We start from the raw sequence: 13,656 nt of genomic DNA, 5'->3' as shown, positions 1-13,656 counted from the left end.
ATGGAATTAGGGTTAATGGTTGGACTCAGTCCTAAAGGTCTTTTCTAACCTAAATGATCCTATGATTCTGATTGTGGAACCATTTGTTTAATGATAATGTTGCTCTTGAATACAGGAGGGAGGACAAATTCCTTGGGGAGGGCTTTGGAAACCTTTCTCTTAAACTGTAAGTCACTAGATTGTTTCTTTTTAGGAAGGAATTGGTACATCTTGAATCTTTGATTTTATGCTAATTTTCCTTCATATGGTCTGTTTCTGTTAAGAACCTAGACTGCCTGTAGTGTGTCATGGTAAGCAGCATGTAGATCAGTGCCATGTGTTAAAGCTGGAAACTTTCTTCAATTCTTTTATTTTTCTTTTTTTTCTTGGTTTGAGGCAGCTTGTATTAAATACTTTACCCCTCCCCTTTTTTCTCAGTTGTATGGTTAGGAATTGCTTTACTACTTGTGTATCCTGTGGTAGTGTTTAATATTAGCTGGATGCTTGGCCATCTATACTTCCCTGAAATCTAACACTGGTTTTCATCGATGGGGATTTCCTGGGTGCTCACGTGCCTTTCTTTTGCCTCTTCTCTTCAGATCCACATCCAGGGTAATCACACCAATGTTCTGGTATAAGCTGTGCAGTTTAACTTCTCTGAGACTATTTGGCCACAGTCAAGACATTTGCTCAATTATCTTGCAGTGAATTTGAACACAAGTGTCAAACATGGCTGGCTATTAAGTTCATGTAATTTATCATTCCTTCCAAAGGAATTTATAATTCCTTGCTATTCCTGACCAAAGAGTTTTTCAGTATAGTGGGCAGTTTTCAACCTCAACATAAGCAATTTATGTCTATTCTTTTTTTCTTCCTCATTGATGTGGAAGGAATTATGTGTCCTTATAATTAAAAACATCAAACATATTCACTACCAGCTGAATTTTGTTAGACTAAGTAAAACTCTCCTCAAATGATAGAATCTTAATGCCTCTGATCTTTCTCATAACCCTGTCCACACTTTTTTTTGGTTTTTTTTGGGAGGAAGATTAAACTGCTGGATAGAACTGCATATAATATTCCTAAATATATCTTGCCAGGGCTTTGTATTACATCACAACTACCTTTCCTGCTTCTGGAAATTCCCCATGTAGTCTATGAAAGGTCATGCATCCTATGTCTGCTTCATGATGGTTGCTAACAAGCCTGCTGCGATTGCCTGGTTTTACTTGAAGGGTATTTTGGTGAGCTTTCTGCTTCTTTAACAATGTTACCGAAGTTTCTTGTAGCTAATGTTTACCAGACTGGAGCACCCTGGCTAGGCCATACAGGATGAATGCTTTGAGGCTCACCTCTGGGCATTAGGGATGGGACTTGCATATTCCAGCTACTTTTTGGAAGTGGTGTGTGTTGACAGTCTACATAAGGCAAAGTGTCTGTCCTTTGCCCCAAATCTTTATCCATTTTAGCACTGTAAAGAGCTTAGTCTTAATGAAGTTGTGGGAAATATATTTAAATCCACTCTGGACTGCAGCACCATATACCTTGCAACAGGCAGCAGTGCTGACTTCTGCAACTCCTGTCCTGCCCCTCTGGCCACAGCTCCAACTTTTGAGCAGGTCTGAAATGTTTTGGTGGGTTATATGTTTGTTTGGTTTTGGTTTGGTTTGGTTTTTGGGGGTTTGTTTGTTTGGGTTTTTGGGGTTTTTTGAGTCCAGATTAATTCCATGTTCTGCTTCAATATCGCCTCACAATGGTTTGAACCGGCAAAAAGTGAACAAGTGTCTGGGAAAAGATGCAGGACAAGGATGGGATCACGGAAAGCTCACCTCACCACTGTGAGAAGCTCTGTTGAACCATTAACTTCAGTCATCACCACGCCTAAGGACTGAAGAGCTGTATGAAAGACACTAAGTGGGGATATGCGAGGCTGCTTAAACGGAACCAAGTCCTTCACTGGCAGCGTTTATATCTGGTTTAAGAGGTATGAGCTGAAGCAACAGGTTTATGCTGAAACTCCTAATCCAGAGCAGGTAAACTGAGTATAAAAATGTTCACGGATATTTTCTACTCTTACCTCAATGGTGAAATAAGCAAAAATGACACTATCCTAAATTAAAAGCATTTACGTCCCACAGGTCACATAGAGCGAGATGAAAACCTCGGTATTGTTTGAGAGTAGCCGGACCTGCGAGTTCAGAGCTGCTGCACCGTAGCCTAGAACATCAAGACGAGAAAAATCCCATTTGCAAAGAGACGAAGCCTACTACAGATCAGGCAGCATTTGGACAACAAAATGGCTGTGGTTGTGGCTATAGGTGATCCACAGGAGCGCAGATGGAAGCAGGGGAGCGGGGGAGCCCCAGCCCCGCGCTCCGGGTCCGGTTCGCGGCCGCGCCGGAGCGCGGAGGGGCCGTGCCGCAGCTACCGAGAGCCCGTCCCAGGCACTTACTGCGGGCGCAGCGAGACGCGGGGCGCGCAGCCCCGAGGCGCACACGGCCGGCGGCTGCGCCTTCCCGGCGGGGCTCCTCGGCCGCGGGCCGCGCTCCGCCGGGCCGGGCCGGGCCGGGGCCGGTGCCGGAGGCGCAGCGCGGGGGCTGCGCGGGTCCGGCGCCCCTCGGGGCGGGCGCGGGCCCGGTGCCGGCGGCGCGGGGCGCAGGCGCGGGGGACGCGGGCATGCGCGCTGTGCGGCGGGGAGCCCGATCTGATAGGGAGCAGGGGCTGACACTACCCCCGTGTGGGCGGCGGAACGTCCCGAGGATGACGTGCGGCGTTCTCGAATCCCGTGTCTCGCTCGCTCGCTCGCCGCCGCCGCCGCCGAAGGAAACGGGAAAAGCAACAAGGAGGCAGGAGCAGGCGCGGCGCCATGGCGGCCCTGGAGCGGCCCGTGCCCAGTCCCGAGGCGTTCCTGGGCCAGCCCTGGGCCGCCTGGGTGCGGGAGGCCGCCCCCCCGCACGCGCACGGCGCCGCCCCCCCGCACAGTAAGGGCAGGGACCGGCCGCGGTCCGGCTCCGCACGCCGCTCCCCCCGGAGCGGGGCCGGGGTCCGGCCGGGCCGCCCCCCCTCCGCTCCCCTCCCTCCTCCCGCCGGGGCCGGGAGGTGCCGCCCCCCCGGGCGCTCAGCTGACGCTCGGCCGAGCCCCCGTGCCATGTGTGCGGGAGGCGCACGCCGCGCCGCGCCTGCCGTGCCGCTGCCCCGCGGCGCTGGGCCGGCGCCGCGGTGGGGGAAGGGGGCGAGGGGGAGGATGCGCGGAGGGGCCGGAGGATGCCGCGGGCGGGGAGGGGGGGGCGAGGGTGCTGCCGCGGGGGGCCCGGCGGTTCCGCTCCCTGGCAGATGCTCCGACCATTGTGCTTTTGCTGTTGCAAATAGAAACACTGCTCACCTCCTCACCTCTCCTCCTCCCCTCGCCAAACAATAAATGCACACCTCAGGGCCCTCGGCGCTTCCTGACTCTGCTTCTCTTCTGCAGGTGTAGATCTGGAAGAGACTGGAAAGGAGGGTGGAAAAAGCAGGGAGGTTATGAGGCTTAATAAAGAAGGTAAGTGGATAGTGCTGGCACACCTCTCTACCTGTCTGTCTCTTGGTGGTTGTGAATGACTGTGGTTTGGCCTTGACAGGGTGGTCTGATAGCATATGGATTTCTCTGCCGTGAAGAACATTTCAGGGTTGGATACATGCAGATGACTGTCACTGTGTCAACTTCTTTTGAAGTAAGGGTATAACAGGTGTATACATGCAACTGACAGAGGTGGTAAAAGATAAGACAGTTTTGAGGCACAAGACAGCTACACATCAGTGGCCATATTGGATTTTTTTGTGGACCCTGTCCCTTGGTGCAACATTTCAGTTGCTCATGTGAAGATAAGCATATAAACTTTAAATGTTATATTATTATTAGCAACTTAGTGAAGATGTTTTCCCTTGCAGTGAGAAAGGGCTTGTTACAATCTTTGAGTTCTTTCACTTTAGCTCAAATCACATTTTATTCTTCATTTGCACTGCTGAGTGTGATCTACAGTCAGCTGAGCAGCCAGCAACAAATACTATCTTAGGTTACACTAACCCATGCATACTATGCAAAACCAAATAAAATTAGTCCTTTGGACCATAAGTTCTTCTGGTACCGTCAGTGTGAACAGGCAAACTCCAGGTTAGTGGTATTGGCCAATATGCCAAGCCTGTCACAGCTCTGTCAGCTGTGAGAGGAGAAACATTTTGTTTGTGATGTGTGTCATTAACATCATGTTGAGGTAACACCTAATGCAACTAGTGAAACAGTTCAGGATGCTTTTTCAAGTAGCTTTGTGTTTGTTTCTGTTTCGTTAAGAAAGTGCTTTACATACACAACCTCTCTGTCTTGGGAAATACTTCTTGGGAAGTCAGTTCATAATGAACGATCCCCTCATAGTGAAACTTTGGTGTCACTTACTCATGCTGAGAGAAATCCCGCTCTTACCTGTAATGTCATAAAATATATTCTGAAATGATGTTAAGTTTCTCATTACATTACAGTTGTCATTACGCGTGCGTTCGATTTTGAGCATCTTGGCAGCTCAAAGGAATCTTATGTTTTCTAAACAAGCTCTTGAAAAAAGAATGAATTAATGAGTAATGTAGATTTGTGTGATAAACTATAAAATTGCATGGAGTACACATTAAAGTTATTTTAAATACCATAAAACTTCCTTTTTGAAAGACCTTTGCAGAGATGCCAACTTCGATTGTGTTCCTATCTTGATTTTTACGTGCCTGAACCTCCCTATTTTGTCAGCCCAAAGATAAGTTAGCAGCAGAACTGGGATTTTCATGTAGCTATTTATAGGTAAAAGGTTGAAGGCTCTCTACATCTATCAGTAATGTTGATTCAAAAATAATTGAACAAAATTTTTGCTACTTCTGCTGTGCCTTCATAAGGAGCTTAATTTGATGAGATAAAATGTTTTGTGCACAGAAGTCCTTGAACACAAATTCACTCTATAAGCACGGGACATAAAGATTGAAGCATCTCTACTCCTTAGTTACACACAATATGCAAATTGTTTCCTAGAAAGGTTCAGTGTAAATTATCAGTTCTAGTCTTGTTTGGTTTTTGGGGGGCGTCAGAGACTCCATCAAAGGAACTCTATTTAAACTCACTAACCAGAAAAATTACTTCCAAACAAAGCGTAATGTCATTGCTGACATTATGATCATGACAGGTGTGAAGCACTTACTGGCTTTTATAGTACTTGTGTCATAATACTGTGTAAAAAAAAAAAACAAAATTGACTGTTATATTTAGAAAATAAAAAGCCTTAGGGATGTTATTGCTTTCAAGTAGTAACTTGTGTTAGATCATTTAGAAAGAACTTCCATGAAGTTTGAATAAATTAGTATGTATCGAAATATTTCTACTGTATACACTTAGGCAGTCTTTTAATACAGGTGTTGTCACCACACCCATCTTTGGGTCTGAACACCCGCTGTAAATCTTCCTTGGGCCCCACAGTCCTTATTAGTAAAGGTGGGGGAAGATTTCATGAGTTAGGTTGGTCTGCAGGACACATTTCTCATGTATTTGCAGAAATGCTTGTGCTTTTACTCTGACCTTGCTCGTGTGTTGTGTGACATGTTGAGTTTTTTTGCCTGCTTTGTTCATAGATGAGGATTGTGGTTGTGATAGGTCTGAAAACAAAACCCAACTCCTTTTTTTACAGTCTTACCGACTTGAGTAGACCTTTTTGATGGCATCTGTGGTGCCTGGAGATTGTAAGTGGTGTCTTAGAAAAATCAAATGTTACTTGTAACCTATTTGTATCAAGTAACCAGGGGCAACAGATGGACAGGATTTTAAGTATCAAAAATTACTGTCCTGTTTGATAAAGATAGTGTAAAACCTGATCTCTCTGCACTTCTTATTTGTCTGCACTTCATCATCTTTAGTTGATGTGACCATTTTTATGCAGCGATTCCTTTGTAAGCAGTTTAGCAAGAAGGCTGTTTAGGTGAGTGAAACTGTGTGCAGAGCATGGTGGAAGCTAAAGAGTGGGAATATGTTGGTTTTCAGACCATGACAAGGTGTTTCACTTTGGTTTTATAGAAAAACAATGGTGTTAGGTGGCAAAAAGTGCTTCCAGTTAGCTTGATCCCTGCTTTGCTACCTCCTTTCTAGTTGTGTGCCATGTGTGTTTAGAGTGGTGGGCTGCTCTTCCTCTCTTTGGCCCAGGAGGGGATGTGGGAGGCAGCATTTCCTGGAGGTGGGGGGTAGGAGCACTGCCTGCCAAGTCTGTGCCTGCCCAAGGGGTTGCTACTTGCATCCCTGGGCAGAGGGCTCACAGTCTGACTGTGCTGTTCATTTCTGTAATGCAAGAGACACCGAGGCCATGTGCCCCCTGTGCCCCATCTTAGGGGTAAAAGTAAAGACACAGAAGTATTGCTCGCTGCTTTCCTTTATTCTGCAGTGTATATGTAGGCAGCATAGAGGGAGAGAAATTTCCTGAACGTTTGTTCAGTTTTCTAGACAGGCTTGCTTTTTGCATGCTGACACTTACTCTGAGTTTTCCTATAGCAAATGCATTCTGTCCATGGTTGACTTTTACTGGCATGTGGATTTGTAGAGAGGGGATTACAACATTCCAAGCGTTCACAGAAAACGAGAAATTTTATATATAAATGTTTGTGCCAGAAAAGAAACCCCAAAACTTATCTACTTATCTAATCAGGAAATAGAAACAGTATTGTGTAACTTATCTGACAAATCACTACCAAGCAACTGGCTTAGCTAAAAGAGGGGTTATCAGAATTAGAGCAGCATTTAGAATTTATGTTGAATTTTAAAAGGTTGAATGGCATATTTGAAGAATTGAAGATTTTCTTGCAGATAGCAGGCGTAGTAGAAGAAGTCTGTATTTGAGAGTTTGTGTTCTGTAAAACATCACAGTTACTATGTGCCTGAGGCAGGTACAGTGTTCTGTTATTATGAGCCATAACCTGTAGATGATTATAGATTAATTTTGGAGGCTTGTGTTTTACTTTATACAACATCTGAGAAAATAATGGAAGAATGGGATTTTTTTTGGTTCCGCGTACAGAACTTGTATTAATAATTGGTTTAGTAATGTGCAAGCTATGAGTGTTTGTAGATAGACACAGGCTGTAAAGGAGCAAAAGACATCCTTTGAATCTTTGTGAATTACAGCAGAGTTAAATATGACCTGTGGGATTTAGGTCTGTGTCTGGGTACTTGGTGTCATAGTCAATTTCAGTTTCCCAGTTCCGTGGATTTGTATTATTGAAGTTTCAATCTGATGATGTGTGTGTTTTGTCTTGGATAATCTTTTCACTAAACATAGTGATTCATTATTGTTTGACGTTAAGAATGTTATGTAAAAAAATTCTAATTGTTTTTCTGATTTTATGTTATGAGGTTTTTGTTGTTCCACACCAAACTTGACCATTTCACTTTATGATTGCACGTGCAAACTGGAGTTTTCAATCTGTTGGATAATTGTTTACAATATATTTTTTCCTATTTTAACTTCCCACACAAATATCTCACTGAAAGTTTTTTGATAAGTCCTTTAGCAACATAAGAACGAAATTAAAGGGATACTGATTAGTCTTGCTTTCGTTATCTTTTTAATTCTTCAGAAAAATATCTTCACGATTTTATTGTTCTTCTTGGAAAAATAAGAAGTTAAGGAGGTTAGGTGGTGGTAGGGAACACTTCTACGGGGGAAGAAGGATGTGACATACAACATTCTACTTTATGAAAAGCAGGAGGAAGAGGGCTAAAATTATTATGGGGAGATTGTGAAAGGAGAGAAGACAAAACCAGCTGGTTAATGCAAGCATAGAGATTGGAGTTAACTTTTATTTAATTATTATTTATTTTTTGTTTATTAGTGGTTTGCCTGTAGTGCTATATGTCTTCTTTAAAAACATATTAAACAAAAGAGAATAAAAACATTCTCATTTTACTTACTGCCTTCGTCTTCCACCTTTTTGTGGTAGTAGGGACGATTATAAAGGGCTGAGAGGGAGAGAAAATTATAACAAGGTTGTAAACACATACTCCAAAAGAAAGAAGTGAGGTTCTTTAATTTAAACCACCATAGTTGGTGATTTGGGGTTGGTTTTGGTTTTGCAGTGGGCAAAAGAGAAGGTTGAATGTTGTATGGTTCTCTATCTCTTCTCTGTAAGCTAAAATAGTCTTCCAGAGATACTGATTCTTAAACAGATGTAATATTCTGTGGTGCTTGATGAATGAGAGAACTGAGAATTGGCAGGGCACAAAACTGTGGCCTGCCAATGGTAAGAAACTTTTTCTTACATTCTTTATACTGGGAATAAGAACAGAAAGCAGAGGTCCCCATGGGGGTCTTTGTTTAGGGTGAGAAATGACAGTGGAATTGAATTCTGGTGTGCATTCTGGTGTGTATGTGACTGATCAGTTCTATATATGATATCTGGCTCTGATATTTTTATTTTTTCTTATATGGACAGCTTCTGCAAGGGGGTGGCATATCTCCTGGTTATGGCTGTCACCTCATTTAATGTGTTTCAAGGAATGATGACAGAGGAAGAATGAAACATTATGTATGATAGCGCCCAGAAAATTTAGTCAGAATTGTAGTTTATCTTCATAGTTACATAGTTATTTTCTGAAACCTGTCCTTTAGTTCTTCATCCCACACACTGGATAAAAGGAGTGGAGTAATGGTAAGGCTTTCTGATCAGACATTCTGTGTTTTGAATCAAGATTTTGATGTTTTTGAATAGGTATCTAAAACTGTTGTACTGTAAATGACTTCATTAAAAAATCTGGTTTTGTTAGGTGCACATATCTCGATAAAATGCATTATTTGTGCAACAGTTGTTCTGAAGAGGTTAGGTCTCCTGTTGTTTAAGGTACCTTTTTTTGATTATGTGTGGGGAAACCATGTGTGATTCCCTGTCAACTGACAGCACTGTCACTAAGGATCTGTCTCTGACATTCCTTCTACTAGTTGTAATTTATAACCAGACTTGAGAAAGAGGGAAATTTATGTGTTTACTAGAGGGTACCCCAAGCCCGGCTGTCACTACAGAAAGTAAATTACTTTGTGTATCTAATTTTGATTTAGATATAAAAACAAGTGTATGTCTTATTGTTGATCTACCTCTGTATAGTTAATAGTTTATAGTTTATATAGATGAAATATAGATTTCTGTGTGTTAAAAAGAGACTACACAAGAGCTGAATTGTCACTGTGAAATGGAGTAATTTCTTTGAAATAGGCCTTTTTTTCTAGTTAATTAAAAGTAGGGACATTATCAGGTTCTGTTTTACCTTTGGGCAAAAAAAAGTACTAGTCATTTAACCAAGGCTGAGGTGTATGAATGAGATGAAAGCAGTGGAAAATCCTATGGAAAACATTTCAAATTACATTTGAAGTTGTGAATCACAGGAGTCCTGTAGGCAGAAAGCATCAGTTTCTGATAGTCAAAGTGAATGTTTCTGATAGTCACTGCATGCATTACTAAGATCACCTTCAGTAAAAATAGCATTGTTGCTATGAGTGTTTCTTGAAGAGTTAACTCCAATATAAGTTTATCTGAATGCCATGACTATTCATTATTAAGAGTGATTTTGGAATAACTAGCAAGAAAGCTTTTTGGTTTGTATGGGCATGGGTTATATTACTGTATCTTTCTAAGTTCAGCTTGGTGCAGAAGTTCTCAGCTTGTCTTTGAAAAAGCTGATTGAGGAGTTAATGGTGCAGGATGCCAGGTGAAGCTAGTGTCTTTCAGTAATTAAAATGTAAAAAAAACCCTTGGCAAATGCTGTCGTGACATAGTAAGGGTGTTTGACAGAGGTCTATTAGCAAGTCTATAGCAAGAAATCTTTGATGGTTCTCTTGCTGGATGAGAAGGGTAGATGCCATAAGAGCAGAAATGGCCCAGTTTTTTATCGCAGTGCTATGCAGCTGACTAAGCTGACTCAAATTGAACGAAGAATCCAGCACAGCTACTTGAAACTGATATGGAACAGAGGAAAACCAACTATGGCATAAATAATTTCTCTCTTTTTCTCTTCTGTGTCCTGTTCTGTGGTTGATTTTAAGGGACTGGTTTTGTCATAACATTTTGTGTGGCTTATTAAAAGTCGTGCCTGAAAGCCACTGATGTTGTTGGGGAAGTGAGCTTTCTGATTGCTCTTGGTCTTATAGAAATGTCTTCCTTATTTCTGAAATGTTTTGCATATTATTCAGTAATTTCATTTTGTATTTTACTAAGTTGTATTAATAATACAGTGCTTAAGTCCAACACTATTCTTGTCTCTCTCTTTTCTTGACAGTAATAAGAATTTATGATTATTTGGTCTTCCAGCTTCTTGATTTCTGTCTTCGTGTATTTACAAAGTGTGTGCTGTTTGGCAAAAAAGAAGGGGAGTTTTCCCAGATCAGAAAGAGCATCAGCCAGAGGTAGCAAAGAACTTGCTGACAGAAGTTCTAGGTTCTGCATAACTGCTGGTTCCAGTATCTGTCTAGTGCAGTTTCACTTAGTCCACAGGCCCCTCCTGAATCATCTGTAAAACGGAAGCAGTTGTATTGTGACAGAGCTGTGCATGGTACACAGGGGGCTAGGCTGGCTTCCCTTTCCCTTCCCTGGGAGCAGGTGTTCAGCAGAAGAGACAGAAGAGTGACTGATGAAGTAGTATCAAGACATAAGAATGACTGGCAAAGGGAAGGAGTTCGTGGGGTTTGATTCTATGTGATCTTCTTTATGTTCTTTATTTTGTTAACATTTGTTTCTGTTATAAAGTGTTATATGTTTTCTGTCCAGTCATTCTTTCTCTTCCTTTCCAAATGCAGGGGACTAGACATAGGGGGCAGGCACAGTCTGTGAATTTGCAGTTATATTTGGATTGAACACTGCTAATGTCTTACCAGTAGTTGTTGAGAAGTTTGCTGAATCAAAATTCTCTTCTTTAGCAAGACAAAAGAGAATGGGACTGGACGACTCCAGTAACAGAATAAGGTGACTTGAGCTTGTCATAATTTTGAGCTGAAATGGTCAGAATGGAAGCTGAGATTTAAAGAAATGTAAATCATTATGTGTGTACACTTTTTAATCTCTGATAAGTATCCTGTCCTCAGGTGGCTTTCAGGCTGGCCACTTGTGATTGTCCAGATTAGGTAGATTATCATGTGATAGCATATTCAGTTGTTTTTTAAGCTGCTCTTAGCTATGTCTTACTGAGACAGGATGATACGATGATTTACTGAGAAGTTTGTTGGACCCATGCCACCACAGCAAACACTGACACAGCCAAAACCTTACTTGTTTGGGTCTGATAAGGAGATAGAGGACAGTGATCTGGAAGAATGTAAGTAATTGATCTGTTACTGCAATGACTAGGGAGGCAGTGCCTAGCAGCCCCATCAGGCACTAGATGCTATTCTGCAGGGTACTAGCAAAGGGAGGAAGGGTGTGTGCCTGTGTGTTGTGAAATTGTGCTGCAGAGAACTAATTTTTGAATGTATGACAAAGCAGGAGTTTTAATATTGACAAACACAAGTACTTAGTTGCTCAATGTGATAGATGGTTGACTTTAGCCTAAACTAAAGTGACTTTCTTAGAACCATAGCAAGGAAAGCTTTAAGGTGATATTTGGATGGCAGTGAAGTAATTTTGCAAGAGCTTAGAAGGTATCCTTACTCAGGTGTGGAAATCTACCTGAATGAAAATACAGGCTGGTTGTTGAAAGGTTTGTAAATGGATACTGACATCGTGAACCAACTAGAAATGTGAGTAAATGGTGTGACAGCAAGTAGGATGTGGACAATTAGGTGTACATAAGACAGAGGAGCCTGGAAAGCAAAGATGAGTTGTATCCAATATTTAAATTTGGAATGAAGGATTGTGCATAGAAGGATGCAGAGAGTAAAGCAGTATGATAATACACAAGAAGGAACTTTTGGAACAGTGTGAACAAACAGGATAATGTTTATTGACATGAAAAATAAGAAAATACAACCAATGTGAGGTGAAGCCCCAGACAAACCTTTAGTTCTGAAGATGTTTACAGCAGACTTTGTCCTAGGAATGCCCAGGAAGAATCATTTAGATGTGGATGTATCCTGAATGAATGGTTTAAAAGAGAAGTTACTGGCAAAGATGACATAGTTGTTTATCATAGTATTTTTATCTGAATGATGGACAGGTTGATTATGCTGTCCAGGGTGATCAAGAGAGGAGGTGGAGAAAAGAGGGTAGAAGTGGTAGGATCTAAATTCTGTTCTGGCTGTATTGAGCTGGAGCTAACAGCTACTCAGTGGCAAGAGGTGTCAGATAGAATGAGATTTTTCGTTTAGATGTAAATCTGCTGTATTTGAGACTCTTCTCAGGAACTGAATGTAAAATTCTCAGATGTAAGAGTAGCAGCAAAAGATACAGCTCAATGGACACCTGCTAGAAGACAAAGGAAGAATAAGGAGCCTACCAGTACTCTGTGAAGGGATTGGTACAGGAAGGAGTGGGGAGAGTCATGGAAGTCAGAAACAGAGCTTCAAAAGGAGAAAGGCATTTAATTTTTATGAAGAATGCACAAGGGTTATGGAAATGATTAATTTGTGATGTTGCAATAGTAAAAGGTTTTTAGACATTTTGGTAAGAATAGTTTCACTGTGTTGCAAGGAACAGATGAAGGAAACTCACGCTGAAGTTAGAGACAAAAGTGTAATTTGTTATCAAACAGAGCATAATAAGTTTAGATGGGAAAGAAGGACAGGAAGAGTAATGTAGTTAGAGAATCAAGGAGTCAGAAGTAGATTTCCAAACGCAGGAAAGACTGATTGACTATCCTGCTGCTCTGTCAGAGCGGGAGGAGAAAGGAGACGTGAGGTATGGGCCAATGAGAGTGAGCCAAGGAAAGAGTGGACAGATGTGTTTTACATCTATTGTATGAGGAAGAAGGGAGAGGTATAAGAGAGAGAAAGAGAGTGGGAAGGGAGAATGTGAAATGGTTATTATGTTTTCTCGCTTGCTCTTGGAATAAATATTTGCATTCTATTGCCGAGAAAGAAATAGATACAAAAGAAAAGGTTTGAGGAGTGAGTCAAAAGTAGGAAGAAAAAAGGCTGAAATTGCAGGTGTGGGTTCAGCTCAACTGGAGGAATGGCACAGATTAGTAAGCAGCAGGAGAGAGAGAGAGAAAATGTGCGATAACCTCATTTTCAGACTGGTTCTCTTTTCCGCTGCAAATTCTAGGACAGACGAGAGTATAGCAAAGAAAATGGGTGTTCAAGACAAACGTGAGTTCAGGATTGGTGGAGCTGGACCTAGTATTAGCAAACAGAGCAAAAACCATCACAGAAAAAAAAAAGCTCTTCAAGGAGAGAGAAGAGTGTGTGGTCATATCTATCACATAGCATGATGGACATGAAAATAGTCGTTCTGTTCCTTCCTGCAGTGCATCATAAGTAGTCTTATGTCTACATGATCTGTCCCATACTGAAACTGACTTGTGCTTCCTGCTTCCAGAGCTGAGACAAGGCCACGGGATTGCATTATCGTGGACTGGGCCCCGGGTAATGTCGTGCTGCTCAGGGTGTATGTGAGAGCTTGGGCGCGGTGCTGCAGTAACCATGGTTGTATGGCTTTTGCTTGTCTTGCAGGGCAGAGCAGCTTGTTCCTGTCTACATGCTACAGGCA

At 42.1% G+C, this 13,656-nt stretch overlaps 1 protein-coding gene across 4 annotated transcripts in view; it reads left to right on the top strand.

Moving 5' to 3' along the window:
• Positions 1–2,697: 2,697 nt before the first annotated feature.
• Positions 2,698–13,656, top strand: part of ATXN7L1 (ataxin 7 like 1) — a 109,989-nt gene continuing 99,030 nt past the window's right edge. For 3 of the 4 annotated variants that reach the window (XM_064422003.1, XM_064422001.1, XM_064422002.1), the window contains exons 1-2: positions 2,698–2,960; positions 3,449–3,517. In XM_064422003.1, coding sequence (XP_064278073.1) covers positions 2,846–2,960; positions 3,449–3,517 — 184 coding nt within the window. In that variant the 5' untranslated portion in view covers positions 2,698–2,845. Of the gene's footprint in view, positions 2,961–3,277; positions 3,518–13,485; positions 13,533–13,656 lie in introns of those variants that run through there. The other variant, XM_064422004.1, reaches the window with a different exon arrangement.

The sequence above is a fragment of the Passer domesticus genome, chromosome 5 (assembly GCF_036417665.1).
Source record: "Passer domesticus isolate bPasDom1 chromosome 5, bPasDom1.hap1, whole genome shotgun sequence".
Classification (NCBI taxonomy): domain Eukaryota; kingdom Metazoa; phylum Chordata; class Aves; order Passeriformes; family Passeridae; genus Passer; species Passer domesticus.
The sequence above is the reverse complement of the archived record's forward strand: the minus strand, read 5'-3'. Positions and strand labels throughout refer to the sequence as shown.